This window comes from Cetorhinus maximus, chromosome 12, assembly GCF_964194155.1.
Source record: "Cetorhinus maximus chromosome 12, sCetMax3.hap1.1, whole genome shotgun sequence".
Classification (NCBI taxonomy): Eukaryota; Metazoa; Chordata; class Chondrichthyes; order Lamniformes; family Cetorhinidae; genus Cetorhinus; species Cetorhinus maximus.
In genome coordinates, this window is record NC_135890.1 from 57,030,380 (window position 1) to 57,057,453 (window position 27,074).

The window sequence follows — 27,074 nt, forward strand, 5'->3', positions numbered from 1 at the left end:
AGGGTCAATAGGCTTGATAACCAGCCTAATTGACCCTTAATTTTTCAGTTAAATATGGCGGGCAGGCTGCTGATTTCGGCGCCCGACATATTGTGGAGGTGAGCTTGGATGTGGGTGTGGAAGGTGGTGGGTTGAGCGCCCACCCCATTTTACGTGCCTACCCCTGCGGGATGCCCGCCTGGTGGGGGCATGTAGAATTCAGCCCTAGGAGTGGGGGTAAAATGGGTTCTCTGTTATCTTTGAGGCTAATCAGATGGTAACTTTGAACACCTGCAGAAACCAGGAGCCTTAGATACTGGGCTCCGAAGTCCTTCACCCAATACTGAATTACACGGAATGGGAAGAGATGGAACTGTGTGTTCTGTACTTGATCAACCAATTGCCCTGGACAGATTAGTACTGAAGAACATTGATCCATTCCATTCAGCAGGTACATTTTTCTATTTTACTCTCGATATGGGCAAAGACTATTTGCAATACTGCTTCAGTGTGACTGCACTAGACCAGTGTTGTGGAATAATTAGGAATCCATGATGTAGCTAAATGCATTTCTGATTAGTGAATAAAAAATGAATAATAGACACTGTCATTGGTCAGGTAATCATTTTAACCTTTTTGTGTGTGTCCATTGTGAGTAATTTCCTTCCTTGGTTACTGAATGCTGGGAGATGTTTGCTCAGTAAGTATACACATGAGAAATACATTCACCTATTATTGTGTGTGCATGTGTGAGGGGTTTTCTATGAAAATTAGTGCATTTGATTCAAATAGTGTTGCCCTAGCCTCACCTGTAGGTGGGTGGTCTTACTGACAATTGATACCACACTGTCACACGTGACAGTGTCATCAATGGAATTATTTGGCTCAGATATGATTCATAAAACAAATCACAGCCATCTCTTTAAAAAGAAAAGTAGCTATAAAGTCAATATTTTCTTGCTAGCCTTGAACAGCCTCCCAATCTTGGAGGGAAGGAGCCAAGAATTTACAAGCAGCTGCCAACCTAGACATGCATCACCCGGTATTCATAAATTAACCTGACAACACGTTGATCTATAGCTTCTCTTACCAGAGAACAGGGGGTTTAAAAGGGCTGACTAGATGAACACATCTTCATCCTGACTCCATCCCAAATTATTCATGAGCAATGTCACAGGAGGTCAGCAATTGTACTAAAATTATTCCTTGCCTGTCCAGAGGCAGTTACAGATCCAATGTCATTTGGTCCTTTGCTTGTCTTGTGCCACCTACTAAATTCAGTAGATCCATGACACATCTCCTTCTCTTTCAGGCTGTGGACTACACAATGCGTTCTTAGTAATACATCAAAACAGATATCAGCAATGTATAGGAATCTTCACACTTCAAGCACCTTCAGAAGCTGTTAAGGTAAATCCACAAGAGAACAAGACATGAACACAGAAAATGCTGGAAAAACTCTGCAGGTCTGGCAGCATATGTGGAGAGAGAAACAGAGTTAACGTTTCAAGTCCGTATGACCCTTCTTCAGAGCTCATACAGATGGTGAAGAGTCATACAGACTCGAAACGTTAACTCGGCATCTGTGGAGAGAGAAACAGTCAGTGTTTCCAACATCTGCAGTATTGTGCTTTTAAGACATGAGCACTGACTTATAGTGAAGGTGGAGCAGGGGGAGCTTAACCTGCCAAGGACAGATTAGTATGGGTGTGTGCAGAGTTAAATCTCCTAAAAATCACATTGGGTTGAAATTATCCCGCCCAATTCTGGGTTTTACCCGGACAGTTTGCAGGTGAGCAGGGAACCCCTTGGAGGTGTCAGGTAAGTTATTGTCATATGCAAATGAGTCATTAACTGCTGCTTTAACCACTCGTTCTGGCTTTAATATGCAGCTTACCTTTTTCCCAAGCTGTGCGAGATTCGCTAGGGCAGGCTTGTCCAAACTATTCTCGTGGGGGGAGCACATTTCAATTTTTCTCACGCTTGGTGGGGGCGGGGGTAGGGGGGCAGAATAAGGTTTGGCACAACATTAAACATGAATTTCAAAAAAAATAGCTAATGTATGACAATAAATTGATAATCAAAACAATGAGTAATAAGTAAAGACGACCATTAGAGTGTGAAAGGTGAGAGTATGTGTGCCCAGCTCACTCCCATCTTAGGGTTCTCACTCACTCACCCTCGCCCCCTGTGAGAGTGGGTGAGAGTGCCTGCTGGTGTGTGGGGGTGAGGATGCGACCCGAGACTGGGAGTGAGCCAGACCCGCACTCTTCCCTCCCTCTCACCCCCCTTGCTTTCTCACAAACACGCTCACTCCCACCCACCCTCCCTCATTCAGACAGCCAATCACCCACACACTCACCCAGCCACCCACTTAGCCACCTACTCAATCTCAGTCACCCTCTCAGCCACCCTCACACTCCCTCACTCAGCCACCCTCACACTCCCTCACTCAGCCACCCTCACACTCCCTCGCTCAGCCGCCCTCACACTCACTCCCACACTCAGTCACCCTCACACTCACTCCCTCACTCAGCCACACTCACACTCGTCCATTCAGCCACTCTCACACTCACTCTACCACCCTCACTCATTCACTCACTCAGCCACGCTCCCATTCACTCACAGCCCCCCTCACACTCACTCATTTATCCACTGTTCCTTACTTAATAGGCTGTGTGTGCGTGGGGTGCGGGAGTGAGTAGGTGCAACGAGAGTGGAAGAGAGACCTGGAGCGAGGCCTGAGGCCTAGTATTGTCCGAACTATTGAGCTTATCAGCAGCAAATGCGGGAGAGAAACAGGCTATGGTCGGAGGAGCAATCGCCTGCAGAAATCTTCAAACCCCATTGACCCCTCTTTGTGGAATTTTCAACAATCGTTTGGGCCGCGGATTGGACAAGCCTGCGCTAGGGTCACCGAGGCCAGTACACAGTAGGGAGAGCTTCTTCAATGAAACTGACAGGCTGGTAAGGCATTGCTCAGTGAAAGTGAAGAGCTGCAGCCATGGCCAGGTGAGAGGTTGCTCCTTCTCAATGTGCTTTCGTGCTTGATAGGTAATTGCCAACTTTGTGGAAGTCACTTCACCTGTCGAGCACTTCACTCACCTTCAGCTGCACTTCCCTGGTGCCAGCCTTCACCATGGCTTGGGAGCAGTTTATGCAGCTCCACATGGCACCTCTGGTGAGGAACATGAAGAGCTGCCACACCAATGTCAACAGCATCACCAGCAACATAAGCAACACCTTCTCCCTCAGCCGCCTCCACTCCACAGAGGGGATGGACATGGAGATCTAATTGGAAGGATTGGGACCCTCAACACAGGGCCTGCAGGATCAGCTCCCTGATCTATCTGACAGCTGGTGGGCACACATTGCCAATGGCCAACAAGGTGCCTGTCACTGAAGGCCACCAACAGCCTAACAACTCCCCCCGACACCCTGCCCTCCCAGCACCATGTAGATCACCGAGCACAGGGCTGATGGGTGAACAAGCCTTGATGTGAATTAGAACACAGGCAGCAGAGTTTTGCATGAGCTCAGGTTTGTGGAGGATGGGAAGCTAGCCAGGACTGCCTTAGAATAGTCAGGCCTAGAGGTAACAAAGGCATGGATGAGCAGCAGAGGAGCTGAGGCAGGGGTTACGGAGGTGGAAGTAGGCGACCTTAGTGACAGCGAGGATACATAATTGGAAGCTCAGTTCATTATCAAATTATTATTAAGAAATGGGCGGAGATGGTGATAATGTCACTGGACTAGTAAACCAGAGGCTCAGGCTAGTGCTTTGGGGACATGGGTTCAAATCCCACCACGGCAGCTGGTGGAATTTAAATTCAATAAAGCCTGTCTCAGTAATGTTGACCACAGCAACTATTGTTGATTGTTGTAAAACTGCATCTGGTTCACTAATGTCCTTTAGGGAAGGAAATCTGCCATCCTTACCTGGTCTGGCCTACATGTGACTCCAGATTGACAGCAATGTGGTTGACTCTTAACTGCCCTCTGAAATGGCCTAGCAAACCACTCAGTTCAAGGGCAGTTAGGGATGGGCAACAAATGCTGGCCTTGCCAGTGATGCACACATCCCATCTACAAATATTAAAAATAAATAGGATGGTGATGTTGCAAACAGTATGGCTGAGCCACGGACGGGGAGAAGAAACAGTTTTTGTGGTCTTCAGCCTCCTCAATCTATAATTGGAGGGAACTATGGCTTATCCAGGACCGGATGTCAGAAAAGTAATGTAAAAACACGAGGCATTGAGGGTTTGAGTAAGGTGGTGATGGGGTAGAGCTGGGTACCACCAGCGTACAGTTGGAGCTGAGATGTAGCATCAATCAACTGAAGTCTGAAGGAAGGTTGGAATATGACTGTGGATATGGAGTTGAGCATGAATGGAGCTCCTGATGTGAGCTGTCAATGAACAATGAATCTCCGAGCCAAGGGACTCCCTCTTTCTGAAGGGTACCATCAGGTGCACACCTGGCACCTCATGGTTTGTTAAAAGGAGCACCAGCGGCTGCTTGGCATCTGTTTTCCTTCCCCTTGCCCTGAACAACATACAAATAGAATGAAACATTCAAAAAATACTATTATAAGATGCGTAGTTAATCTGAACTTTTAGTCAACTTGAGGTCCTAACAAAACATTATCTAATCTTGGTTCAAGGCTTTCTCCAAATCTTCTCCATTGTTTTCTCATCACGATTCTCAAATCAACAGAGCAAAATGAGGTTTACTCAGCTCTCTGAAAGAACATGACTTCATAATGTTTCACAGAATGAACCAGTAATGTAAAAGAACACAGTAGGGGGTATGATCAAGAAGTTCGCAGATGACACGAAAATTGGTAGGGTGGTAAATAGTGAGTAGGATAGCCGTAAACTGTAGGAGAATATCAATGGACTGGTCAGGTGGGCAGAGCAGTGGCAAATGGAATTCAACCCAGAAAAGCGTGAGGTAATGCACTTGGGGAGGGCTAACAAGGCAAGGGATTACACTATAAATGGTAGGACCCTGGAAAGTACTGAAGATCAGAGGGACCTTGGGGTGCATATTCACAGATCCCTGAAGGTAGCAGAGCAGGTGGATAAGGTGGTTAAGAAGGCATATGGGATACTTGCCTTTATTAGCCGAGACATAGAATACAAGAGCAGGGAGGTTATGCTGGTTAGGCCACAACTGGAACACTGCGTGCAGTTCTGGTCACCACATTATAGGAACGATGTGATTGAACTGGAGAGGGTGCAGAGGAGATTTATCAGGACGCTGCCTGGGCTGGAGGGTCTGAGCTATGAGGAAAGATTGGATAGGCTGGGGTTGTTTTCCTTGGAGCAGCGAAGGTTGAGAGGGGACCTGAAAGAGGTGTATAAGATTATGAGGGGCATAGATAGAGTGGGTAGGAAGGCACTTTTTCCATTAGTAGAGGGGTCAATAACCAGGGGGCATAGATTTAAGAGGTAGATGGCTAAGAGGGGAGTTGAGGAGAAATTTTTTCACCCAGAGGATGGTGGGAGTCTGGAGCTTACTGCCTGAAAAGGTGGTGGAGTCAGAAACACTTGTAACATTTAAGAAGTATAGATATAGTTAGATATTCACTTGCATTGCCATAGCCTCCAGGGCTGTGGGCCAAGCACTGGAAAATGGGATTAATGTAGTCAGATCTTTGTTGACCAGTGTGGACACAAAGGGCTGAATGGCCTCCTTCTGTGCTGTAAATGTCTGAGTCTATGAGTCTACAGTAAAACTGAATCAGCTTCTTTTCTTTCAGAAAACTTGGATGTCACACATCGAGACCGCAGTAACTGCCTACAGGAACATTTTAGACCCCCCACAATCTTCCCTGAGGAGATTATCAGTGAATGAATCATCTGAAATTTAACTCCCCCCCCCCCCCCCGGACCATCTGTTAAACTTGTAAAAGCCCTGATCTCAGTCTCAACAGACCAACCAGAAACTCAACAGATTGTTGGGCCAGCGCACTCTGAAGAAATCTACCTCCTTTATTCGATTTTAAAATCCTCTGGTTTCTAATAAAATATATTGTAACAAAGCAGCGTGTGCTTTTTTAATATTCAGCAGAAGTACGGAGTTGTGGTAAATGGTTATTTTTTAGACTGAAAGATGGTAGATAACGGTGTTCCCCAAGGGTCAATGCTAGGACCTTTGCTTTTGGCTATATATAAATGACTTGGATATTGGAATAAAGTAAAATTTCAAAATTTTCCGATGGTAGAGAACATGGAAGTGCGGCAAACAGTGAGGATGATAATTGACTGCAACAAGATATCGAAAAGCTCGCAGAATGGATAGAGAAATGGTAGGTGGAATTTAGTACAAGACAGTTGCTTGGTGGTACAGAACTTGAATATTACTAAAGACCTGAGGAAAAGCAATGGTGACATGAGGAGAAACTTTTTTCACCCAGTGAGTGGTTAAGATCTGGAATGTGTTGCCTGAGAGTGTAGTGGAGGCAGGTTCAATCAAGGCATTCAAGCAGGAATTGGATTAATATCTGAAATGGAAGAATGTTCAGGGTTACTGGAAGAGGGCAGAAGAATGACACTAGGTGTATTGCTCATGTAGAGATTTGGTGCAGACACAATGGGCTGAATGGCCTCCTGTGCTGTAACAATTCTGTGATTCTATTTTGCCAAAGCTTTGTATCTTGCCTCATCAGGATAAACACAAGAATACAAAATTTCAAACGATCACAACAATTTATACTACAGGAGAAAAGGATGCTGATTGGTTGGCAAGTTGACTCCGATAGGCTGAGGCATTGCCATGGCGAAAGCAACGAGGAAATATAGGCTCCCCAGGTTCCCAGGTAATTTTAAGAAGGCACGAGGCTTGAACATGTTCTTTTTTGCTGAGAATGAGTCCATGTATGAATGTATGTCACTTCTAGCAAGTGTAAGTGAGCCACATTATGGGCTTAACTGATTATCTTAAGTTAGCTATTAGTGCATTCAGGATTGCTAATACAGAAATTGTGGGATGATGCATTTTGGCAGAAGGGGCAACAAAGACTTCATGGCACAGGTCTAAAGAGTGTATAGGGACAGAAGGGCTTGGTGGTTCATGTGCGTTAACCTTTGAAAGTGGCAGGATATATTGAGAGAGTGGTTAGCAAAGCATATGGAAGCTTGGGCTTCATAAACAGAGGCATTGAGTACAAAGGCAAGTAAGTTATGCTGAATCTTTATAAAGCTCTGGTTAGGCCCCAACTAGAGCATTGCGCCCAGTTCTGGTCACCCAGAAAGATGTGAGAGTTCTTCAGAGAGTGTAGAGGATATTTATCAGAATGGTTCCAGGGATGGGGGATTATAGCTACAAGGTTAGTTTGGAGAAGCTGGGTTGTTCTCATTGGAGCAAAGGAGATTGAGGGGAGATTTGATGGAGATATACAGATAATGATAGGTTTGGATAAGGTAGATGAGGAAAAACTTCTCAGCTGATGGTAAAAGGACTGGGACACACAGATTTAAGGCTTTGGGCAAGGGATGCAGAGAGAATGCGAGGAAGAACTTTGTTCACAGTGAGTGGTAATGACTTGGAACTCATTGCCTTTGAGGGTGCTGGATGTGGAAACAGTCGGTGGCTGTAAGAGGAAATTGTACAGGGACTTGGGGGAAATAAACCTGCAGGGCTACAGGGATTGAATGGGACTGACTGGATTTCTCTACAGAGCTGGTATGGACTCAAAGGGCCTCCCGTGCCATAGCGACTCTATGACTATGATACAAAACTAAATTGCATTTTCTAAATGTTAAACTATTGCTGCCTGTAAATCAGCGAGGCTGCAGGTATTCAACTGTCCACTCCAGTTTCACCAAGTGTGCATTGTGTGTGAGTTCAGTAACTTACATCTCTATAAAATAGCTCCAGCTAAAGACTCCCAACCTGGAGCATGTGGTCCAACCCTATACCAACATTGCACAACGATGGGCAGGAAAAAACCAACTGGTTCATTAAACCCACCCTGCATTCATGACAGCTGGAGCATCACAATTGGACACTTCTTGCCTCCCTCAGCCATGTACTATCCATGCAGGGTCAAAAAAACCTTCCAAAAAATCCAGGTCTGATAAGGGAAAAAACTCTGGAAAATTCCTCTGCAGCCCCCTCAGCCATTGAATCCTACCCAGGAGCTCATATTGACCATTCATTCATTGTTAACCCATTTACTTTCTATATGATGCGGTCTCTGCCCCAGACAAGAACCAGTCCATCTCCCTTTTACAGAAAGGCAAACAGAGAGTCAGCACCCACCACACCTGCTAGCAACCCATTCCTGAGGCTTGATACTCTCTGGAAATAGATAAACCCTAACATCGAGTTTAGCCTATTCTTGTGCAGTTTAAACCTATGCCTCCTGGTCCTCTGATCTGCAATAACTGATCAATAGGGGTGTATTTCAGACCTTTCATTGTTTTATAAACCTATATAAATTTTGGCCTACACTGCTTTAGAGTAAACAGACCCAGGTCTTTAAGTTTGAGTAACTCAGGTATATTAAGCGTGGAATAATTCTTGTAGCTCTCCTCTGATTTTTTTCCCCCCCACAACCATAGGAAACAGTAGCATAGTGGTTATGATTAGTGATCCAGAGACCTTAACTATTGATCTGCAGTGATAAGTTCCAATCCCACCATAGTGGCTGGGGAATTTAAATTTAATAAAATAAATCTAGAAGAGAAAACTAGTGTCAGTAATGGTGATCATGAAACTATTCCTCTTTAGGAAAGGAAATTGGCCATCCTGGCCTGGCTTATGTTTGAACCTTAACCACTGAAATGACTTAGCAAGCAGTTGTACAGCACTCAAGGAGGTGGATAACCACCATCTTTGAATGGACAATTGGGAATGGGCAGTAAACGCTGCCCTTACTCGTGATATCCACATCTGATGAATGTAAAAAAATAACCTTAATCACCTACCTTGTCAGCGAATTAAACTCAGTACTCAGAATTATATTCAGTTCTCCAGATGTGATCTCACCACAAACCTCTATGAGGACAGAAGGGCCACATTTGACTTGAGCTGAAGGATTGTATTGAACAACCCAATACTCTGCTCTGTCTACAACTTCTGTGTTGGTTTTGAATCTTCAGTGATCTGTGCCCAGTAGCTCCTAGATCCTTCCCCCTCGGCCATTTTCAGGATTATTCCTTATAAATAAGCGTATTTGGCATTGGTGCTGCAAACATCTAACATACCGCGGTTGTTTAGGTTAAATGTCATGTCGTTTGACCCACTCTCCTGATGCACCAAAATCTTTTTGCAGAAGATTGTACCCTTCTTCAGCCATGACTCTTGCACAGATTATAGTCGCAATTGCAAACTTGTTGACCATACTCCAACACCACTGCCCCGATATTCAGTGAGAACATTGGTGATGAGCCCCAACAACAATCTCTTGTGAACACCTCTAGTAAGCTCCCTGTCGCTTGCCATTTCAATACTCCACCCTGCTCTCATGCCCACATGTCCGTTCTTGGCTTGCTGCATTGTTCCAGTAAAGCTCAATGCAAGCTGGAGGAACAGCACCTCATCTTCCGACTAGGCACTTTACAGCCTTCCGGACTGAATATTGAGTTCAACAATTTTAGATCATGAACTCTCTCCTCCATCCCCATCCCCTTTCCGATTTTCCCCCTCCTTTTTGTTTTATCCAATAATTTATATAGATTTTTCTTTTCCCACCTACTTCCATTATTTTTAAGTGTACATTGTTTTGTCTCTACCTTTTAGCCTATTTCGATCCCTTCCCCCCACCCCACCCCCACTAGGGCTATCTGTACCTTGCTCGTCCTGCTTTCTACCCTTAATTAGCACATTCCTTAGATAATATCACCACCTTCAACACCTCTTTGTCCTTTTGTCTATGACATCTTTTGGTTATCTCCACCTATCACTGGCCCTCTATCCAGCTCTTCTTGTCCCCCCCCTCCCCCCACCTTAAACTAGCGTATATTTCACCTCTCCTATTTTTACTTAGTTCTGTTGAAGGGTCATTCGGACTCGAAACGTTAACTGTGCTCCTATCCGCGGATGCTGCCAGACCTGCTGAGTTTTTCCAGGTATTTTTGTTTTTGTTTTACCTCTAGTAAGCTGCCTCCTGGCTGATCCACAACCATTAACTACAACATTTTGGCTGTAAAATTGAAGTCAATTCCCAATCCAGTGTATCAAATCCCCCAATACAAGAAGATCCTATTCTTGTAAACTAACCTAATGAGAGGTCCACTATCGAAGGTTTTCTTAAATTCTAGGTACCGTGTCACCAGGACACCCATCCACTAATGCGGTAACTTCATCAAAAACCTGAGCAAGTTTCTCAGAGGTGATCATCTTTTCCTGAAGTCATGTTGAGTATCTCGAATGGTCCTTTTCCCTTTCCCAGTGATCAGAGTATCTCTTAAGACCAGTGTTGTCCATCACGTGTGGTCAGGTACAGTAATGTAATGGCTCTGGAACCAGACTAGCATCCAAGAGGTCATGACTTCAAATTCCACCATAGCCAATTGTGAAAATTATTTCAATGCATCTGATGAATTGTGGGCTAGAAGCAGAAGCTGTTAGATGGTTGTAGATCCCCACCTGATTTGCTATTGTTCTTCAGGAAAGGGAACCTGCCACATCACTCCAGTGAACGGGTGGTACGCGTTCTTTCTATGGCACCACATCCCAAGAACAAATCTAAATAAATCTCATACTATCTTCCTCACAACACCATTGCCAAAGACCCTCTTCTCAGCCTCCCCACCCCTTCAATTATAAACTATAGAATCCAAATCACTGTCTTAAGCCCATCTGTTTGCATGAAAAGAAAAGCTTTATAACTTAGTTTAAAATAAACAGGAGTAAAGGATCATAAATGCATTCAAGATTTTAATTAAGTTTCAGCACAAATATATATACTAAACTTGGAACTGATTCAATCCCCTTATTTTATTAATAATTCTCATGACGTGGGTATCACTGGCAAGACCATCATTTATTGCGCTTGAGAAGGTGATGGTGAGCCACCTTCTTGAGCTGTTGCAGTCCATGTGCTGGAGGTACACCCACAGTCCTGTTAGGATGGGAGCTCCAAGATTTTGACCCAGCGACAGTGAAGGAACGGTGATATATTTCCAAGTCAGGGTGGTGAACGACTTGGAGGGTAACTTCCAGGTGGCGGTGTTCCCATATGCCTGCTGTCCTTGTCCTTCTAGGCTGTGGAAGTCATGGGTTTGGGAGGTGCTGAAGAAACCTTACAAAATGCTAATTTTGAAATGTTGTCAATTTACCAATATGCAACCACTGAATCATGCCAAATAACCTGTACGTTAAGTAAACAATGAGTTTTGTAGCTGATAGAAATAAAATGATGGCATTGGTTGACAGCTATAAATAACGTCTTAATACACTTGACAGTTCTGTTGGCATAGAATGCTGCAGTAAAGGGCAAATTGGCATCTAACAATATATTAGCTTTTTGTGGACACTGACTGAGCAGTGAACTGGAAGATTGATTAAAATCATAAGCTGGCTACAGCACTGAAGGAGGTTATTCGGCCCATTGCGTCCCTGCTGGGTCTCTGCAAGAGCTATTTAGTTAGCCTAATTCCCTCACCCTTTCCCACTTTTTTCCCTTCAGGTGCTTATCAAATTCCCTCTTGAAAGCTACATTAGCCAAAATGAATTATTTTATACTGCTTCAATAGTACAGTTCAGCAGTATTTGAAGAAAAGCTTCTGCTGAATTGTAAAGCTGTGTCGGTCACATCCAGCCTGTATAACATCCTGTATGATATTATGTGAACATCAAAGGTGGCTAGTTGATAAAAAATGTCTTTTGGACAGTATTTTACATCTTTTGAACTTTAGAAAAAAAATCATCACTAGGAATACTGTTTTAATAAACAAAAATTTAACTGTGGAAGTTGCATCACTGTTCAAATTAACATTTTGCTATAAACAGAATACATAATCTTCATTCAATATTGAGAATTAAACCTTTGAATATCTATACACGGTTTCACATGATAATATGGAAGTTAATACAATTTTTGTACACAATTCTATTATTCACATCATTCCTTTTAAACAATAAGCATGAAAGCAACTAGTTTCCAATACTGACATTTCATGCAGGCACCATCAGATGCAAGAATATCAGCTCCTTGCTCTTCACCATCAAGCATCAGTGTGATCGACACAACAAACCTTTCAAGCTCATACCCACAGCTAGCATTAGTGTTTTATAATGGAGGAATCAGCTAACTGAAACAGTGAGTGGTTGCAGCATTAGGACTGTGTACAGCAATCTCACCCATGACACTGTCACCCACATTAACCCTGTGGAAGGGTCATGTGGATTTAGCACAGGCTTATTTTGGCCACTTGTACAGATCAGATCCTGGTGAAATGCTCCCCTAGTCTAATTTGCATGGGGGGGCGGTGGGGGGGGGGGGGGGGGGGGTGGATATATTAGTAAAAGAAATAATTGGATTTGCTTGTGCATGTAGGCCGCAGTTAATCTATACAGGAACATATAAAGCAGGCAGCATTTGGCTTATGTTTAAGCATTTCAGCATTCCTCCTTCCCAGCTCTCTGTCAAGTGACAATAATTCAAAGAGGGAAGTCCAGAGAAAGCAGCATGAGCTGGATTTCAGGCAGCAATTTTTATCATAAAACAAGAGGCCAATTGACACACAAGAAATCTTTATAGTGGTCTTCTAATCTCAGCAGTGGTGTGAAGAGGTGGAGAGTTGCAGCAAGGATGGAGGAAGAGGAGACTTGGGGTCAGGCCATTCCCGCAGCAGCCAGTGTGAAGGTCTCTGTGCCGGGATCGGCAACCAGGAGAAAGCAGCTTCCTGTTCTGTTTAACCACAGCTTGGAGGCACCACAAGGGCAGCCACACACGGTTGAGCAACACATGAGACTGATGTGTACAAAATGGTCTCCAACCTGCGGCAATCCAAGCGGGAGGGGGTGCAATTACTCGGAGCGGGAGGGGGTGCAGTTACTCGGAGCGGGAGGGGGTGCAGTTACTCGGAGCGGGAAGGGGTGCAGTTACTCGGAGCGGGAGGGGGTGCAGTTACTTGGAGCGGGAGGGGGTGCAGTTACTCGGAGCGGGAGGGGGTGCAGTTACTCGGACAGTTTTCAGGGATGAATTCAGGTGAACACTGTGCAGTGCCGGTCTACCCACAACCCACCCACTACCACTGTCATCTTCACTCTAATCCTTGGCATTGATCGACTATATACATAACAATGGAAAGAGAAAACAGATGATGAAAAGGAGGGGTATTAACTATGGAAAACCAATTGGCATCAATAGCTTGAAGAAAACAACCACCTTAAAAAGCAGCAGTGTGGGACGGAGATGCTATTTGCCAGATATTATAATTAAAGTTTTAGCCTTCCTTCTGTATAGTGAAAGCTGATGAAGGGTTCTTAGCATTGCACAATTTCCAAAGGGATTTAATGGGAATTCTGGGCATACAGAATCAAAGTGCTTCACTCAAAACTTTACAAAACTCTACCAGGCTGCCCTAGTGTTTGAGATGATTCTGTCTCAGATATATCTCAGTGGAGAGAAGAACCCCCAACAATTTTTTTTAAGGTTAAGTCTGGTGGCCTTCAGTCCAGTGAAGGAATTAACAGAGTTGAACTTGGAGGAAGGGAACTTTCACCTTCTGATGGAGATCAGCTGCCTATTACTGAACCTGCCCAATTTCCATTTGCACTGTCAGCGGGTTAAAATTGGGCAGTTTCTATAACAGGCGAGGGATCCTCTCCGATGCCTCACTGACGCTCAATTTCAGAAGCTTCCATTTCTCTGGTCTGAAGTTGAATCAAGGACCCTGGCTGGTGCAGAGTTGGGAACGAGCTGCTGAACACATCAACAGGCTCCCACTGACAGCAACTAAAATATAGTGGCCAGGATTTATTACACTTTCAACATACAGTCTCCTTATAAAATACAAAACGAGTGGGAGAATACGAAGAATAGTTATAGGTTCCTAGTTGCAGGCAAAGGGCTGGGACAACTCATCCCTGCAGCTCTTCGAAACACGTGTTGCAGACTCGCACCGGCTTCTTTGAGGATGGGGTTAAGGCATTCCGGGCAGAACAGTCGGCACAGAAAATGTTTCCACAGTTCCTACAGTGATGCTGCAAAGGGCAAGAATTGCAGTGTTAACTCAACTAACCTACAAGTAAATAATATCTGAATTTTTAGCATTAGACCTCTTGAGGTTTATACGCAACATCACAACCAGTATAAATGGTAACATACCAAGCTGGATGGAGAACTGGCTGGTAGGATGTAGGCAGAAAGTAACTATACATAGTTACATACAACTGGTCACTAGTGGAGTTGGGACTACTCTTCTTTATTATTTTTAGTCATAATCTGGATATAGGTGTTTGGGACAGGATCTTCAAATTTGCAGATGATACTAAGACTTGTCCCAGTTTAAGGATTTGGATGATGTGCTAGTGCCTCAGGCAAATCTTAACATGAAAGAAAGGCAGGCAGGCTTACATTTATATAGCGCTTTTCATGACCACTTGACATCTCAACGCACTTTATAGCCAATGAAGTACTTTCTTTTGAAGCATAGTCACTGTCCTAATGTAGGAAACATAGCAGCCAATTTGCATACAGCAAGCTCCCACAAATAGCAATGTGATAATGACCAGTTAATCTGTTCTTTTGATGTTGATTGAGGGATAAATCTTGGCCAGGACACTAGGAAGAACTCCCTCGCTCTTCTTAGAATAGTGCCATAGGGCCCTTCAAATCCACCAGAGCAGGCAGATGGGGCCTTGGTTTATTGTCTTATTCAAAAGATGGCATCTCCCACAGTGCAGCACTCCCTCAGTCCTGCACTGTAGTATCAGCCCAGATTTTCCTGCTCAAGCATGGAGTGTGACTTGAACCCGGAATCTTGTGACTCAGAGGCCAGCATGCTACCCACTGAGTCATAGCTTGGGCAATACACTGGGAGATTGGGATCAAGTTTGGCAAATGATGTTTAACTTGAACAAGTTCAGTATTCAAAGAGTCGCTTGGTAGTACAGAATTTGCGGGGAAAAAAAGACATGCTGTCGAAGCTTTTCATCTTGCAATCATCAGGACAGATTCGCAAGAGCACCAATTGCAAAGGGAACAGCAATTTATACTGCATGAGAAGAGAGATCTGGCAAGTGGACTCTGATTGGTAGAGGCATGCCATGGGAACAGCTAACTGGCACATTCTCCATGGCAACACCTCTACTAGCGTCCACTTGCCAATCAATCAGCACTCTATTATCATGCAGTATAAACTGTTGTCCCCTTTACGATTGGTATTCTTGCGAATCTGTCTGATGAGTGCAAGACAAAAATCTTTGACAGCATGTCTCTTTTTCAGCAATGCTCAAGTTCAGTATTATGTATGTGAGCAAAGTGAATGCTCAACATCAAACACCCTTCAGGGAAAAGCATTAAAGAAGGTGGAGAGAGAGGGGGAGAGAGAGAGAGAGAGAGAGAGAGATCTGTGTATTCAGTGGCTGAATCTTTAAGGGTATCTTACAATGCTGTGAAGTGATAGCTAGAGCAAATAATGTTGGGGCATTCATAGGACAATTGATTATAAGATGAAACTGCGATTACATACCTTCCTTACAGTGACTGAAAACCCTTTTCCACAGGCCATACAATTCATCACGTCGGTATCTTCAGTCCATTTCCTATTTAGTGCTTGTGTGTGTTTAATCTAGAAAAGCAAAAAGGAAACCATCATTTTGTTTTCTTCATGGGCATGCAGATATTGCTTATTGTATAAAGTCATGCATTCCACCAGATAATGAAGCACATTCCCCTCAGTTAACATTTCCTGCAGCAATGTGCCTTGAGGTTTGTTTAGATCAGCTTGTTTCATTATTTTAGTGGTCGAGAATATCCGTTTGCAGGTAGGTGCGGTGCTGGTGTCGACTGGCTGGCCAGACAGGTTAGAAAACAGGTCTCAGACTTAGGCCTGTCACTGGGAGCTAGGACTGTCCCACTGTCTTCAGATGGTGACTGAAAGCAAGCTATCTGTCACTTCCTCCTCATCCAACAACACCCAGTCTAGTCCCCACTGCCCAAACTACAGGAAGCTTACCAGTGCTTGATTGAATCAATACCTTGGAGTTTTTAAGGTGGAGTTTTATTTCTGGTGATAGGCTGTCTATTAATATTCATTATAAGCCCACTGACTCCCACAGCTAGCTCAACTATACCTCCTCAAACCATGCTTCCTGTAAGGATTCTATTCTCCCAGTTTCTCTGTCTCTGTCACATCTGTTCTGATGGATGCTACCTTCCACAATGGCGCTTCAATCGAGAACATTCCTCCCTCCACCACCCAACCCCCCACTGTGGTTAACCGTATCCAACCCATCTTCCATGCCTCTGCCCTCACTCCTTCTCCTCCCTCCCAGAGCCATGATAGGGACCCCTTGGCCTCACTTTCCACCCCATCAGCCTCCACATTCAAAGGATCATCCTCCGCCATTTCTGCAAACTCCAGCATGATGCCACATCTTCCCCTCAACCCCCTCCCCGTCAGCATTCCGAAGGGACCATTCCCTCCGGGACACCCTGGCCCACTCCTCCATCACGCCCTACACCTCATCCCCTTCCCACAGCACCTTCCCATGCAATCGCAGGAGGTGTAACATCTACCCCTTTACCTCCGCACCGTCAAAGGCCCCGAACACTCCTAGGTGAAGCAGCGATTTACTCGCACTTTTTTCAATTTAGTCTCCTGTATTTGCTGCTCACAATGCAGTCTCCTCTATAATAAAAACAGAAAATGCTGGAAATACTCAGCAAGTCTGGCAGCATCTGTGAAGAGAGAAGCAGAGTTAACGCTTCGAGTTCATATGACCCTTCTTCAGAATGGTCTCCTCTACACTGGGGAGACCAAACGCAGACCAGGTGACCACTTTGCAGAACGCCCCCATTCCGTCCGCAAACATGATCCTGACCCGCATGTCGTTCGTCATTTCAATTCATCATCTTGTCCTCATGCCCACATTTCTGTCCTTGGCCTGCTACACTGTTCCAATGAAACCCAATGCAAACTGGAGGAACAGCACCTCATCTTCCAATTAGGCACTTTACAGCCTTCTGGACTTAACATTTGAGTTCAACAACTTCAGACCATGAACTCTGTCCTCCGTTTTGTTATTTTTGTCTCATGTGCCTGTCTGTATCTTGTTCTTATGTTTTTGCTTTCAGACAGCGCTGACCTTTATTTTACTATTAACACCTAATATGGACCAATGCTTTGTTCCATTACTACTACCATTCACACTCTCTTTACCATTTGTTCCACGACATCTTTATCTTTTAATCTCCCCTGTCCAATAACCTATCCCTGACCTTCTATGTGCTCCAGCTGCCCCTCATTCCTTTTTCAACAGCATAAAGACCATCACATTTCTACCTCTCTCCAGTTCTGAAGAAGTGATATTGGACTCAAAACATTAACTCTAGGTTCTCGCTCCACAGATGCTGCCAGACCAGCTGAGTTTTTACAGCCTTTTCTGATTTTATTGCATCTGCAGTGTTTTTGCTTTTATTTTTAAGGTGACCTGTGTAGCTCAGTTGGTAACACTGTCCCCTCGGAGTCAGAAGGTTGTGGGTTCAAGTCCCACTCCAGACATTCCAGCAGAGTAACGCTTCCTCAGTACTGTGGTGGAGGCGCTCACCTTAGGCTGAGACGTTACACTGAGGCTCCATCTTCCCTCTCAAGTTGAAGTATAAGATTCCAAGTTGCTATTTGAAGAAGAGCAGGGGGATTTCCCTATTGTCCTGGCCAATATTAATCCCTCAACCAATATCACACAGACAGATTATGTGGCCATAATCTAATTAGTTTGTGAGACATTGCTGTGTTTGTCACATTTCTTACATTGCAACATTGACTATACTTCAAAAGTAGTTCCAGAATGAGAAAACCATTGCTCTTTTCTGGAGATGTATTGGCACACTGACAGCATGTCTTAGATTGGCTGCCTCTCCTGCTATTTAAAAATGTTGACAGAAATGAGGACCAGGAATTAGATTCAATGGTTAACCCCAAGCTGTTAACAATAGAATATAAAGGTGGTACACAGGAAGTTGGTTAAGTGGGAGTTAGGCCATCAGTTTTTGGAGGGAGAGGGAGATTTGGATTGTTGGGGATGAGAGGGGAAGCAGCTGAATGGATGATCTCAGAAGCCCACCAGCCCCTTGTACTTGGTGGAGTTGAGGCTTTAGAGGACTGATGGGTTTAAGGTAATGAAATGATGATGTGGGGGGTATCTTTCCTCTCCAGGCTGATCATGAAGTATGCGTTCAGATAGCAAGGCCCATTAGCGTTTAGTGTGGACCAGCAAATCTAGCAGCTGTGTGTCAGATATGCTCATGCCTGCATCCCTTTGGGCTTGATTAAGTGAAGGTGGGAGCCGTACTAGGAGATCAACTGGACTGGGGGAGACTAAAGGTTACAGGTGGGACAAGGGCATGAAAGGCACAGGGAGTGATCAAGCAAAAATCGATAATTGCAGAAGCTGAAACAAGAGACATTGTCAAAGCTTTTCATCCTGCACTCATCAGAACAGATGTTCTGCCCACCCAAAGGAGTAATGTGTTAAATGAATTTTCAGTGTCGATGCAATGCCATAAATGTAGGTCATATGTCCCTAAGACCAGTGGATCATATCAAACAGTATGTCTCTTTGGCTCTTCATAACAGGCAGAGTACTGACTGTACTCATCCAGCCAGTGCTTGTAAACCTCAGAACAGTGTCCAACATTAGATGTGATTCTGCGATTGGACAGCACTTACTGATCAATTTTGAGTGTGCTAAGAATTATATTAACAAACAATTTAAGATCATCAGTTGGACTTGCAATGTGACTCACTTATGCTTGCTAAAGCTACGAATATTCATTGGCAGGGCCCTGTCCTCTGCAAACAGAAAGGATATATCCAGGATTGTGCTTTTTTCAATTAAACAAAGGTTTGGGGGACAACTGTTCCATACTGCATTTTCCATGGCAATGCCTCCATCAGAATCCACTTGCCAACCAATCAACATCTATTTTCTCATGTAGTATAAATTGTTGCTCCCTCTGAAATTTGGTATTGTTGCATCTGTCCTGATGAGTGCAAGATGAAAAGCTTTGACAACATGTCTCTTTTCTCAGCAATACTCAAGCTCTGTGCTATCAAACGACTAATTGCAGAAATGTGGCGAATATAAACCGATAGGGTGGCCAGTTGAGAGTTTAATATTGCTATGAAGTGGTTTGCACTTCGCACTGACACTAAACCTATTTAGTGTGAAGTAGGTGCTAAGGTCAAAACTGCCTCTGACGAAAAATAGAGCACGATTCCATTCACCAGGAAGTCTCAGAATCCACCAAGGCATTGGTCCCAGGGCCGGTTCTGGCTCCAGGAGCTGCCACACCAGGATAGGAGACTGCACGGTTTCAGGTCATTGTCAGGAGCAGGTGAAGGCACCAATTAGCTCCCATCAGACTTGTGTTATACACTGCAGTTCCTACAGCCACTGTGTATCTGGTTACCTGGAGAGCTTGGTTCTCTCTCCCCAACTCCTGCATAGCAGCTGTTGTATCATCCAGCTTCCGTCTCAGGTCCACCACCTTCGCCTGCAATTTTTCCGTCTCTCCTTCACTCTTGAGGCACCTATTTGACAAGAGTAAGAGGTTAAAACAAGAGTGCAAGACTCAACAACACACTGAGTCAGTAGGGACATCAGCTCCAATAAAGAAGTGCCTGGCAAACATTAGTCTGTCATATTGGAGACAATCCAAAATGTAGGGGTACATAGAGCAATAAAATATATCAAAATACTCCAATCACAAATGGAGAGAGTATCCCATTAAATATTGAATTAGAGCTTCATTTTCTCTGCTGTCCCTGCCTCTTTATCAATGTCCACAACACTTTAAGAAACAATATTTCCACCTACACATCCAACAGATAAGCTTGAAGGAGCCTCCCTCTTTGGACTTCAATAGCTTGACAATACTCCGTCAGGGCTGAAATGTTCCACCTACATGAACAACTGAATTTGTGCCCCAGTGACAGAACTGAGATTAAGAATTGTGCGCAAAGAATCCAGCCCCCGTCATATATATATATATTTTTTATTCATTCATGGGATGCGGGCTTCGCTGGTTGAGCCAGCATCTAGTGCCCATCCCTAGTAGCCCTTGAGAAGGTGATGGTGAGCTGCCTTCTTGAACCGCTGCAGTCCAAGTGGTGTAGGTACACCAACAGAGCTGTTAGGGAGGGAGTTCCAGGATTTTGACCCAGTGACAGTGACAGTGAAGGAACGGCGATATATTTCCAAGTCAGGATGGTGAGTGACTAGTTGGTAGTAGTCGTGGGTTTGGAAGGTGCTGTCGAAGAAGCCTTAGTGAATTCCTGTAGTGCATCTTGTAGATGGTACACACTACTGCAACTGTGTGTCGGTGGTGGAGGGAGTGAATGTTTGTGGATGTGGTGCCAATCAAGCAGGCTGCTTTGTCTTGGTTGGTGTCAAGCTTCTTGAGTGTTGTGGGAGCTACACTCATCCAGGCAAGTGAAGAGTATTCCATCACACTCCTGACTTGTGCCTTGTAGATGAAGCAGGCTTTGGGGAGTCAGGAGATGGGTTACTCGTTGCACTATTCTTAGCCTCTGACCTCTCTTGTAGCCACAGTATTTATATGACTAGTCCAATTCAGTTTCTGGCCAATGGTAACCCCCAGGATGTTGACAGTGGGGGACTCAGTGATGGCAATGCCATTGAACATCAAGGGGCGATGGTTGGATTCTCTCTTGTTGGAGATGATCATTGCCTGACACTTGTGTGGTGCGAATGTTACTTGCCACTGGTCAGCCCAAGCCTGGATATTGTCCAGGTCTTGCTGCATTTGGACACAGACTGCTTCAGTATCTGAGGAGTTGCAAATGGTGCTGAACATTGTGTAATCATCAGCAAACATCCCCACTTCTGACCTTATGATGGAGGGGAGGTCATTGACGAAGCAGCTGAAGATGGTTGGGCTGAGGACACTACCCTGAGGAACTCCTACAGTGATGTCGTGGAGCTGAGATGACTGACCTCCAACAACCACAACCATCTTCCTTTGTGCTAGGTATGACTCCAACCAGCAGAGAGTTTTCCCTCTGATTCCCATTGGCTCCAGTTTTGCTAGGGCTCCTTGATGCGACACTCAGTCAAATGCTGCCTTGATGTCAAGGGCAGTCACTCTCACCTCACCTTTCATTGCTAGTGATGGCCTGAGACTCTGGGCAAACATTTACAAGCTCCACATCAGCAAAGTACCCAGTGCCAAAGAGACAACAGACAGTGGGGGGTAGGGGTGAGGGAGAGCGGGGGGGTGCGGTGAGCGAGGGCAGGGCTCCCTCGGTGCCCCACTGGACTGTCAGTCTAGATTACATGATCCAGTCTCCGGAATAGATCTTGAACCCACAACCTTCTAACTCAAGGGGCGAGAAAGTCTCCAAAGAGCTACAGCTGACAGCATATCACATACATAAACCATGCTTCTTTTGCCCAGGTGTTCAATGCCTTACTTCAAGACACTGACACTAACTGGCAGCAGGGCTCAAAATGTTTTTCCTATAAATTACTGAGGTGACCACGTCAGCATTCTTGGCCTGGATGCACTATGGAAATGCAGCTCAGATTCCAGCCAAACAGAGAGAGGTTGCAGTGAGAACACACCTTTCCAACAGAGCTCTCCTCTCCTCCTGGTTATGCTGCACTGTCGCTTCCAACACAGCAATCTCTCCACGGAGGTCATCCGTCTGCTTCTCCAGCTCAGTGACCCGCCGCTGACTGCCCTGCCACTCCTTCTTCAGCGTGGCCATGTTTTCATTCAGTGCTGTAATCTGCATGTTGAGTTTGATCACAGCCTCTTCGTGCTGTTTATTTTGACCTTCCTTATCCTTCAGCTCAACCTGCTGCATTGAAACAACAGGAAAGACACCATCAACTTCATTGGACTCAATATACATTAAAACCTTTTAGCATTCAACCCCCATCTCGAATAAAACTGTTCAGTCAGCGCCGCTCACGTAGTCTTGTTCCCAAGTGTACCTCAAATCTATGATAAATTGTTAACCTTTAACGTTACTTGCATTCCAATGTAGACAGGTCAATCCCAACACAAAGGAAGTAGTAAGTTGCACTTACACAATGCCCGTGACAATCTCAGTACTTTCTCCTGAAAGGTCAGCGATCTGAAACATAAACTCCATTTCTCTTTCCACAGATGCTGCCGTGTATTTCCAGCATTTTGTTTTTAATCACAAGCCTCCTTTTTCTGTCTCATTTTTAGCTCTATATTTTTAGCCATCCAGTGAGAGCTCTTGCTTTGATTGCCCTTCCTTTCCCTCCTCATGAGTCCATACCAGAAGTCTCTCCTCTTTGATAGCCTCCCATTGCTAATTTACTGTTTTACCTGCCAATCTTCGATTTCAAACCGTCTGTGCCAAATTCCTTCTCACTTCACTGAAATTAGTCCTCTGCCAGTTGAGTATCTTAACCTTTGATTGTCCCTTGCTCTTTTCTTTAACTCTTTAAGCCTGATGATATTGTGATCAGTGTTTTCCAAATGCTCCCCACCGAAAGATACTCAGTTGGCTCTATTTCATTCTCCAGAACTAGATCCAGTACTGTTTCTTTCCTCGCTGGGCTGGAAACACAATGATCAAGAAAGTTCTCTTGTACACATTTCAGGAACTCCACCACCCCCCTGCCCATTACACTGTTATTATCCCAGTTTGTATTAGGATAATTGAAGTCCCTCATTATCACTACTCTGTAGGTTTTGCATCTTTTAACAGCCTTGCCACCATTTGGTGTCCTGTTAGTTAGTTCAGTTGGCTACACAGCTAGCGTGTGATTCAGAATAATGCCAACAGTGCAGGTTCGATTCCGGTTCTGGCTGAGGTAGTACATGGTACCTGCCTCCTTGCCCTGCCCCTGAAAGTGCAAGGCAAAGGCAAACCCACCATAAACAAAAACTGCCAAGAAAATGGCTCAGGATGAAACCATCAGCAGAAAATGAGCCGTGGGTCTACCTTCAGGCAGAACACACGTGAATGAATGAAATAAACTGTATACACCCAGTAGGGTAATAGCTCTTGACTGCTGTCCTTGAACTCTCAACTACGTCTTCCCTCTCCAGTGCTGTAGCAGTACCTTTGATCAATACCTGCACCTTCTCCCCTCTTCTTTTCTTCTCTCTATCATTCCCAAATATTTTGTAGCCAGGAATATTAAGCTCCCAATCCCTCGCTTATTCAATCCAGCCACAATTATTGCCAATACATCATAATCCCATGTGGTGACCTGTTTCAGCAGATCACCAACTGCGTTTACCATGCTTTTGCATTTGCATATATTTAGACTGCTTTGCACATGCACCTTGCCTGATCTCTCCTATATCTGAACTACTCTTTACTCTAATGCTGTTTGCTTCTCCCCGTCCTCTGTGCGATTTGTATCACCTCTCTAATCCCCGCCCCTGCTAATTTAGTTTAAACCCTTTTAGTTGAAAATCCAATTGTGCATTGGTACGCCAAAGAAACATGCAGTAAGGTGTGTTAAGTTAAGGTGCCAACGCCTTATTTTATATTAGGCTACGAACCAGTTTGGCTTCCAATTCTGCACACTGTTTCTTCATGTCCGCTTGTGCCTCACTAAGTTTATTCTTGGTGAGCTGATGGTCGCTCCTCTCCTGCTCCACCATTGACTTCACGCTGTCTGTGTTCGCTTGAAGCTCCAGCTTCTGCTGAATCAGCAACTGCTTGGCCTCTTTCAACCCCGTCAACTCCTGCTGACCACAGGCATATCATCAGTTTTTGAACAGGTGAACCGTCTACTCCATTCAATAACTACTTGCGTTTAATTAAGAGATAAATGTCCCAAGGCCTAAGAAAGGAGTGGATATCACCAGCAAAAGCCTGGTGCGAGGCCTGGGTTTGAAGAATGATCTTAAAAGATGAAGAAGGGGGTGGACATGTTTAGGAATGTAGATTCATACCTCCATTTTTAGTGCTTCGTTAGATTTGAAACAAACCAACTTCTATTGGATATTCAGGATATTCACCAATTCCGACTTGGCAGCCTCCGATATTGGCTTTTTCTTGTCTCGAGTTAGAAATTGGTTGGGAAGTTGGGGGTGGAGTGAAGAGCACGTGAGAGCGAGAGCGCGCGCTGGTGAGCACACAAGAGGGGGAGAGTGGGGGAGTGCGAGGGGGCGGTCGAGAGGGGGGGGAGCGAGGGGGCAGGCGAGAGGGGGCGAGGGGGAGAGCACGAGACAGAGGGAGAGGTTAGAGGGAACGTTCTCCGATTGCTGGGATATGACATGTGATGTTCTCCAGGAATCTGTTCTGGCGCCTTAACCTTTCGCTATATTCATTAATGACTTGAATGAAGGAATAGAGAGTTATTTGTGCAAATTTACAGATGACACCGAGTTGAGAGGGACAGTAAATAGCCCAAAGGAGTTACGAAGGGACATTGATAGATTGGGAGCTGGCAAATGGAGTTCAACGAGGGCAAATGTGAGGCTGCCTGCTGTGGCCCCAAGAAAGATAAATCCGAGTATTTACCAAATTGTGGGAAACTCTGAAGCAGAGAGATTTGGGAGTTCATATACACAAATCATTAAAAGCCAGTTGATAAGTACAAAAAGCACTCAAAAAAGTTAATGAGAGTTGGCCTTCCATTTGATAGGTTAAGTGAGTGGGCATAGATCTGGCCAATGGAGTATGATGTGGGAAAATGTGAAATTGTTCATTTTGGCAGGAAGATTAAAAAAGAAACTCAATCAAAATGGTGAGAGATTGCCGAACTCAGATTCAGAGGGATCTGGGTGTCCTAGTGCATGAATCACAAAAGGTTAGTATGCAGGTACAGCAGGTAATTAGGAAAATTAATAGAATGTTATTATTTATTGTGAGGGGAATTGATTACAAAAGTAGGGAGGTTATGCTTCAGTTGTAGAGGGCATTGGTGAGACCACATCTGGAGTGTGGTGTACAGTACTGGTCTTATTTAAAGAAAGATGCAAATGCTTTAGAATCAGTTCAGAGAAGGTTTGAGACTAGTAGCAGGAATGGGCGGGCTGTCTTATGAGGAAAGGTTGGCCAGGTTAGGCTTGTATCCACTAGAATTTAGAAGAGTAAGAGGTGACTTAATTGAAACCTTTAAGATCCTGAGGGGTCTTGACAGGGCGGATGTGGAGAGGATGTTTCCTCTTGTGGAAGAATCTAGAACTAGGGGTAACTGTCTAAAAATAAGGGGTCTCTCATTTCAGACAGAGATGAGGAGAAATTTTTTATCTGAGGGTTGAGAGTCTTCCTTAAAAGGCGGTGGAAGCAGAGTCTTTGAATATTTTTAAGGCACAGCTTTATCAGGGGTAGGCAGGAATGTAGGGTTGAGGTTATAATCAGATCAGCCATGATCTTATTGAATGGCAGAGCTGGCTCAAGAAGCTGAATGGCCTACTCCTGCTCCTAATTCATATGTTTGGATGTTCATTTACAGAAAGCTGGAATACAAACAAGAGGAAGTGATACTTTCCAGATGTTCAGAGCCTTGGTCAGACCCCATCTGGAGTTCGGTGTTCAGTTTTGGGCAGAGAACTTCAGGAAGGATATCCTAACTTGGGAGAGGGTACAATGTAGAGTCACCAGGGTTTAGAAGGTTAAATTATGAGGGCAGGTTGTGTAAAATTAGCTTGTATTCACCTGGGTATAGAAGAATGAAGCATTTAAAATGTTAAAAAGATTTGAGAGAGTAGATAGAGATACTATTTCCCCTAGTGGGGTTTGAAGGATTAAAGTTCAAATAGACTGGTTAAAAAAAATGTCATCCTACCATATAGAACCTACACATCGCCAACAGAGTCAGAATCAGGAAGAACATGGGCAGGCAATATAAAATAAAGGGTACAACTCTAAATGGGGTGCAGGAGCAGAGGGACCTGGTGTATATTTGTATAAGTCATTGAAGGTGGCAGGACAGGTTGAGAGAACAGTAAATAGAGCACACAGTATCCTGGGCTTTATTAATAGGGACATAGAGCACAATAGCGAGGTGGTTATGTTGAACTTGTATAAGACCCTAGTTAGACCTCAGCTGGAGTATTGCGTCCAGTTCTGGGTGCTGCATTTTAGGAAAGATGTAAAGACAATGGAAAGAGTGCAGAAAAGACTCATCAGATTGGTTCCAGGGATGAGAAACATCAGTTATGAAGATGGATTGGAGAAGTTAAGACTCTTTTCCTCAGAGAAAAGGCAGCTGAGAGGAGATTTGAAGTGTTCAAAATCATGAGGGGTTTGGACAGAGTAGATAGGGAGAAACTGTTCCCACTTGTGAAAGGATCGAGAACAAGAGGGCACAGGTTTAAAATAATTTGCAAAAGAAGCAAAAGCGAAATGAGAAAAAACTTTTTCACGCAACAAGTGGTTAGGATTTGGAATGCACTGCCTGAGAGTGTGATGGGGGCGAGATCAATCGAGGCATTCAAGAGGGAATTAGATGATTATTTGAAAAGAAACAATGTACAGGGTTATGGGGAATAGGCAGGGGAATGGCACTGGGTGAAGTGCTCATTCAGAGAGCAAGTGCAGACGCGATGGACTGAATGGCCTCCTTCTGCACTGTAGCGATTCTGTGATTCAGTGAAAAGGGGATTTTAACACAGATACAGAGTGAGTAGAGGGGCTTTCCAGCATCATTAAATTATAGAGCGCTCAAGCAATCCACAGGTTCTGAGAGATCTGCCAAAGCTTCAAATTGTTTTTAAAATGATCTCGCGTTGACTTCCTATTGATTTGAACTCAATAAACTACCGTGTGTATTCGTGCCAACCACGGTTTACCAGAAGGGATTACTTTTCTGTGGACAGAAGCTGGGTTTAAAGGATTGACAGACAACTCCTCTATCAGGGTCAAAGGTCTCAGACAGGTTTCAGTGTGTTTATACAGAAGAGACAAAGAGTTCAGTTTGTGCAGAGACATCCTGCTGTC

At 44.5% G+C, this 27,074-nt stretch overlaps 2 protein-coding genes across 7 annotated transcripts in view; one reads left to right on the forward strand and one right to left on the reverse strand.

Annotated features, from left to right (window-relative positions):
• The window catches only part of plekhg7 (pleckstrin homology domain containing, family G (with RhoGef domain) member 7), an 85,635-nt gene extending 79,613 nt beyond the window's left edge, over positions 1-6,022 (forward strand). For all 3 annotated transcript variants that reach the window (XM_078553669.1, XM_078553668.1, XM_078553671.1), the window contains 3 exons: positions 277-430; positions 1,292-1,389; positions 5,747-6,022. In XM_078553669.1, coding sequence (XP_078409795.1) covers positions 277-430; positions 1,292-1,389; positions 5,747-5,857 — 363 coding nt within the window. In that variant the 3' untranslated portion in view covers positions 5,858-6,022. The remainder of the gene's footprint in view (positions 1-276; positions 431-1,291; positions 1,390-5,746) is intronic.
• Positions 6,023-13,903: 7,881 nt separating this feature from the next.
• The window catches only part of eea1 (early endosome antigen 1), a 130,196-nt gene continuing 117,025 nt past the window's right edge, over positions 13,904-27,074 (reverse strand). For all 4 annotated transcript variants that reach the window (XM_078553675.1, XM_078553672.1, XM_078553673.1 and 1 more), the window contains 5 exons: positions 23,684-23,869; positions 21,754-21,992; positions 19,580-19,700; positions 15,636-15,734; positions 13,904-14,145 (listed from right to left, as the gene is read on the reverse strand). In XM_078553675.1, coding sequence (XP_078409801.1) covers positions 14,023-14,145; positions 15,636-15,734; positions 19,580-19,700; positions 21,754-21,992; positions 23,684-23,869 — 768 coding nt within the window. In that variant the 3' untranslated portion in view covers positions 13,904-14,022. The remainder of the gene's footprint in view (positions 14,146-15,635; positions 15,735-19,579; positions 19,701-21,753; positions 21,993-23,683; positions 23,870-27,074) is intronic.